This window comes from Aythya marila (assembly GCF_965140915.1).
Source record: "Aythya marila genome assembly, chromosome: W".
NCBI lineage: Eukaryota > Metazoa > Chordata > Aves > Anseriformes > Anatidae > Aythya > Aythya marila.
The window spans coordinates 3,206,061-3,212,410 of NC_139081.1; the positions used below are offsets into that span (position 1 = coordinate 3,206,061).

A 6,350-nucleotide genomic window follows, 5' to 3' on the forward strand; every position below is an offset into this window, starting at 1 on the left:
TGTTCTATACATGTTCTTATCAGGATAGTCAGCTGGAAACTTTCCAGCTATACGGGGTTGTCACAGCCCCACAAGCTTTCCCACCGGTTTGATTAACAAACTTATTATACAATATTTATTACACCGCCATTCTAAACCCCCCGGCCCCCACTCGCTCCATCTCTCCCCTTTCATGCCTCTGAGAGCCTGTTGCCCGCAGGAGCGAGGCAGCTGTCGACCTCCCTGGTGCGGAAAGCTTCCCTCTGCAGTGCAAATCAGCATCGAGCGGCCCCGGCCGCTTGGGGGCTTGGGGACTCCGCGCCCCCAAACCCCAACACCCCCCCCCGGCCCGCCCGTCGCCATGGCAATGACATCCCTTAGCAACGTGCCGCCATGGCAACGGGCAGCGCCCAGCCTTAAGTGGAAGTGCCGGCAGGCGGAAGAGACGGCAGGGCTGCTGCCAGACCGGTTGGGAAGATGGCGGTGGGGGTGGTGGCGCTGGAGCGGTTGTGGTGGCGGCTGGATGAGCTGGAGCAGCGCCTTGGCGGTGGGGTCTGCGAGCCTCATAAGGTACTGGGCTTTGCTCTGTCACCCTGTTTTTTATTTTTTATTTTTTATTTTTTATTTTTTATTTTTTATTTTTTATTTTTTATTTTTTATTTTTTATTTATTTCCCTCCCGAGCTTTCGTTCCCGCCGCTGGCGGCAGGTAGCGGGCCCGCTCCCTCCCTGTGCGTCCCCGCAGGTGGTGGACGAGCTGGTGAAGGTGCAGGTGGCGCTGAGCAACATCGTTGGCAAGAGGGAGAGGATCAAGATCCTGTTTAAGAAAAGTGAGTGCTTGGGGAGTGCTGCAGAAAAACCTGAATCTGAACAAAAACAACCTTAAACAGGCAGGTTTGTGCTGTAGTCCAGGGGGGAATTGCGCTTGTAAAAGTGACAACATCTTTCCTACTTCTTGCCTTAAAACATTTTTTGCTTTAGTTGAAGATGTAATAAAATACCTTGACCCTCAGTACGCTGACAGAATGGCTGTTCCAAACACCATGAAGCAGCAGTTCATCTTGGCAGGTACAGCATCACGTGAGAAGGAACAGGTTTTTAGCACTGCAAAAGTTGTATTTTAATAAGGTGGATTGGGATGTGGGTTTTTTTTTGTTTTGTTTTGTTTTTGTTTTTTTTTTTTGTTGTTTTTTTTGCTTAGTTACAAAGATTTAGAAGGGACCCCTCTTTAGAGCTACCAAAATGTGACTTGTAGAAAGATATCCATCACCCTTAGTGCTCCCTTGTGCATGTCTGTGCTGTAGTTTAATCAGTTCTGATCTTGGTATTGATCAGTTTAACCTTAAATTAATGAAAAGTTGAAAAGAAAGTGGAGCTTGAACAGTTTTCCTTACCCTACTTCTAATATTCTGAGGGCTGTAACAAAACCAGAGGTTTGAATGTACGTTAAACATTTTCTAGTGTTGTCCTCTTTTGCCCTCAAAAACTTGGTTCGGCCTTGTTTTGATATAGTCTGGGAATTAAATTTTGTGGAGGTGTTAATGAGAATCCAGGGGTGAGCATCACAAAAGGCTAAATAAAACCATAAAAAAGCCCTTTTCTGTACACCTGGATCAGCTGGAACAGGGGAGATGGGATACAAGTGTCAGTCCCAGCTGATCATCAGTTCAGAGTAGGACAAGCCCCTCTGTGAGGTGGGGGCTAAGACACTGTTTTGGCTTTTCCTGATGTTCCTTCTTGTCTTTCCCTGATCAGAGGAGCAGGTCATTCCTTCCCGAGCAGCCCTCTTGGAGCGGGTGAAGAATCTCCAGCCTGTCTTAGACAGTGCCTCTATCCAAGGTATGCCTGTTCCTCCACAAGTTTGAGCTGCATGTGCCACCCCCAAGCTGTTGCCTGTGCTGTTTGCTTTTTCTTGAGTGTCAGACCTGAGGCGAGGACAGCTATGCACACAACTCAGTGTGAGTAAAGTAGGTACAAACGCAGCGGTATGTTGGCTCATCCCTCACCTAGCTCTCATGTTCCGTGTCCGATCTCTGCTGGAAAGCACACGGTGTCCTGCAGAGTGTTTGTCGTGGTTCTGCTCGAGTGGGCAGCCGAGCTCCACCACAGCCCCTCTCCCACTTCCCCTCCTCAAAGAGGAATGGGGAGAAAATACAATGAAAAGGGCTCAAAGGTTGAGATAAGGACACGAAGATCACGCAGTAATTATTGTAACGGGCAAAACAGACTCTGCATAGGGAGATAGTAAGATTTATTGCTTATTACTAACAGGCTAGAGAAATGAGAAACAAAGGAAAGAAACCAAAAGCACCTTCCCCCCCCATCCACCCTCTTCCACCTCCTCCCCCTGAGCGGCGCAGGGGAACAGTGGAATGGGGGTTATGGTCAGTCTACAGCGCTTCTTTGCCGCTCCTTCTAGGTCATTCTCATCCCCTGTGCTGTGGGGTCCCACCCACGGGATGCAGTCCTTGATGAATTGATCCGGCGTGGGCTTCCCACAGGCAGCAGCTCTTCCAGAACTGCTCCAGATATGGGTCCGTACCACGGGGTCCATCCCTCAGGAGAAAACTGCTCCAACCTGGATCCCCCACGGGCAGCAGCTCCTGCCAGGTCACCTGCTCCTGCGTGGGCTCCTCTCCACGGGCTACAGGTCTGGCCCGGAATCTGCTCCGGCAGGGGTCTTCCACAGGCGGCAGCCTCCGTCGGTGCAGGACCACCTGCTCCACCGTGGTCTCCTCCACAGGCTGCAGCATGGAACCCTGCTCCACCGTGGTACTCCATGGGCTGCAGGGGGACATCCTGCTTCACCATGGTCCTCACCACAGGCCGCAGGGGACTTCTACTCCGGTGCCTGGAGCACCTCTCCCCCTCCTTCTTCATTGACCTTGGTGCCTGCAAGGCTGTTCTTCACTCCTCTCGCTCTCCCAGCTGCTGTGTGGCGCAGCGTTTTATTCCCTGTCTTAAATATGCTCTCACAGAGGCGCAAAACAACATCGCTTATTGGCTCAGCTCTGGAAAACAGTGGGGCCCTTACCAAACATGGGGCAGCTTCTAGATCCTTCTCACAGAAACCACCCCTATGGCCCCCTGCTACCAAAACCTTGCCACGTAAACCCACTACAGTGTTGTAGCTGTCACCCAGCATGGCTTGGGTGGGAATGTGGCCCCTGCACCAAGGGTCAGGGAGGTGGCGTGTGTTAGGAAGCAGGTTAGCGACAGCAGCCCTAATCCACCCAGCATTACATTAGCAAATGTAATGATACCTGATGTACAGTGTAGCTAGAGGATTTTTATGGTATAAAAGGTGTTTGTGGTACATGGCACTTGGATTCATTGAGGATTCATTTGCTGTGACTTTCCCTTGGAGAAGGAATGGTCCTTGTCTTAGTAACTTATCCCATGTGATACAAAACAAACAATGGATTTCTGTTCTGTGCTTTCAGTAGTTCCTGACCATGCAGCGAAACTGCAGCGACTCTCCCAAATCCAGATGCAGCAGCAGGTAGTGTGAGTGTTCGTGATGGTCTTGACTAGCAGGGAGAAAGAACCTTTTGTTGCTAACAGCACTGATGCCCCTGTATCTGCAATTGTTTGAATTGCTTGTTTATACCACTTATTTTCATTTGTTTAGTGTATTCATGCTGCAGTTTTAAAGAGGTTTAAGCACATTTCAGGGGGAGAACTAGCCAGGATTTCTGGTACCTGAGTCTGAGTTGGAAAAAATCTGCCTACAATAAGCCTCCTCAAAACAAAGGTTTGAATGCCACTTAAGTTGCAGTGGTTTTAATCAGTTGGTATTCCCTCTGTCAGTGGGACACTGAAGTGTTGCAATTTTTCAGTCTCCTGGTCTCTGGAGGGATTTTAATACTGCTATGTTGTCTCTTTGCCCTTTTCTTCCCCATTTGGACACACCATGAGGTGGCAATGAGTAGCCTGGGCAGTGTCTAATGCCTCCTTTCAGTGTTTCCCTGTGGGTTTTCATTCTGAGGCAAGCTGAGGATGCTGAGAAAAAGCAGACAGCTGGCAAGCTCAGGTGCTTTGGCACTTCCTGAGCATGGGTGTTCCTGTGTAACTTTTCTCTCATCTGCTGAAATGCTTTCAGAGTGGCCAGGGCCTGAGCTTTAGTCCCAGTACTGTCCCTGAACTGCCAGGCACTGGAAGGACAGGTGTCCTTTAGTTTATTTACTGCTTGCTTGCTGAGGATTTGTTTTTTACAGGATCAGTGTAAGCAGTTTTCTGATGGTGTCAAGACGCTCCTTGAAGACTACAACAAAACGGTATCCTTTCAGCTGGTGCTCTGGGCCTGACAAAACCAAAATGTCTGCCTGTCTCTTGGCTCACCTTACCCCATCAGATGTTGGAAGCAGGCAATCCCCAGCCCCAGGTTTAATGGCCAGTGCCCTTCCTGGTGCAGTGGTGTTTGTGTTTCTGTCATGCTGTAAAAAGCCCTTTGAGATGCAATGCTGTGCGGTGTTCAGAAGTTGTTCTGGACTCCCACTAATGTGTGGCACTGTGTGGCAGCTCCAGGACTTCTAAATTTGTGTCTGAGTAGGTTTTGTACACCCTGGTTTCCTGTAGCCTTTTTTTTTTTTTTTTTTTAATCTCCCAAGGAATCAGGATTGTAATGGTGCTCTCAGGCTGTCAGGGGGTCTGGGGCTGTGCTCTGTGGTTTCCTCCCTGAAGTTTCTATGTCTCTTTCCTTAAGAGTAATGTCCAGACCCTGCTTCTGTCCAAGCAGTTCATCCAGTGGAATGAAATACTGATGCAGCTGGAAGCAGCCAAGGAAGTGAAACCTGTGGCAGAGTGATGGCAGAGCTGGGAGGATGGAGAACCACAGCTGGGGCCCTGGGATTCTGCTGGTCTTGGGTCACTCAGGAGATGCTGCAGCACAGCCTGCACTCTTGTCTTAGCATCTTTCCACTGAATATGCTGTGAGTGACATCGCAGGCTCTTGGGGGTACCCTGGCTTTGCAGCTGCACTGCAGTCACCCTGAATCAAAGCCACACTCCTGGTATTCTCTTAACATGCCACTGTTTGTAGGTCGTGCACTTCTATGTGTCTTAGTTTGTAACATATTTAAAAATCCCTTCCTGCTGATACTGTGGACCATAATAAAGCCCTGAAACACTACCTCACTTGTCTCTTAATCCCATGGGTGCAGCTATGGCACAAACTGGCTGGCTAGGCTCAAGAGGGCAGATGTATGTGCTGCCCACGTGGCCTGTGGCTGGTATTCCATGAAGAAGTGTGCATGAGAGGGAAGCAGTCGGCTGGAAGGTGGGTAACCCTGGGAGACGAAGTCCATGTCTGGCTCGTGGTGGTTTTCCCTAAGCAGTGAACAGCACAGACAGTTTGGCAATCTGCAGGAGATTGCTTCTCACACAGCTCAACCTGGATTGCCACACAGGCTTTCCTTGTGCCTGATGGGGCTTCGCCTGCAGGAAATTCTCCTGGCCCTGTGCTGGCAGCAGTGAGCGGCCCTGCCCTGCGTCCTGCTGGTGCTTTCCAGAATGGCTGCTGTGACCCATCCTTTTTCAGTTAGAGAGGGGTGTTAGCTGCCCCTTGCCTGGTCTGGTTGGAGCCTGGAGTTCTGGCACAAAGGTATTCCTGAGTGCTTTTGCCTTTGGGAAGTCTTCAAATCACAAACTCCTGCATGGCTTGGAGGAGATATGAGACCGGAGGGGTGATTCTGTGCAAGGTGCAGGACAGGCAAGCTGGAGCTCCTTTCAGCAAGCCTGCTTCAGTGTTGGTCAGCCTCTAAGGCAGTGTGCTTCAGCACCTGGAACAGCTCCCTGGAGCAATGCTGACTTCTCACCAAAGATGATGTGGGCAGCTCCTGTGTCAGGGGAGCAGGGGAAGCAGCTGTGTGTGTGTGTGTGTGTGCAACCAGGAGTCAGGGTGGGCCAGGAGAGAACAGTAATGACTGCCAAATAACCAAGAGTTTGAGGCTGCTTCACAAAAACATAGGAGAAGCAAATTCTTCACTCTGTTATGTGGCCAGTCCAAGGGAGAGCTTGGGGGCTGCCTGTCTTGGGAAGGCAACGGGTGCTATCTCATGTTGCTGGGGCACATCCTCAGCTGCCACACCAACTCACACTGCTTTCCAGTTCTCCATTCCCACAGTGCAGGCAGAGCTGATCACAAGTTGATGTGAGCTAAAGCTGATGTGAGCTAAAGAACTTCCTACATCGTGTAAAGCCTGCTTGGCCGTAGAAGGAGCTGACAGCCCATTCTTGGTACTGTGGTAGCCTGCAGACCTCTGTGGGCACACAGTAGTACAGAGCTTGGTAGTGTACCTCCAGAGGGCTCCTCTCAGAGATCCTGAGGCTGCACTCATTGAATGGCCAGGGCAGGGCTGAGGAGGAGCTCCA

The 6,350-nt window shown here is 50.4% G+C and overlaps 1 protein-coding gene across 1 annotated transcript; it reads left to right on the forward strand.

The window, feature by feature from the left end:
- Positions 1-456: 456 nt before the first annotated feature.
- Positions 457-4,785, forward strand: LOC309889565 (dynactin subunit 3-like; the record flags this gene model as incomplete). The annotated part of the gene is made up of 7 exons (XM_082782430.1): positions 457-549; positions 724-808; positions 960-1,046; positions 1,734-1,817; positions 3,422-3,480; positions 4,196-4,255; positions 4,696-4,785. The coding sequence occupies 7 exons, from the start codon at positions 457-459 to the stop codon at positions 4,783-4,785; spliced, it is 558 nt and encodes a 185-aa protein (XP_082638556.1).
- Positions 4,786-6,350: the final 1,565 nt, after the last annotated feature.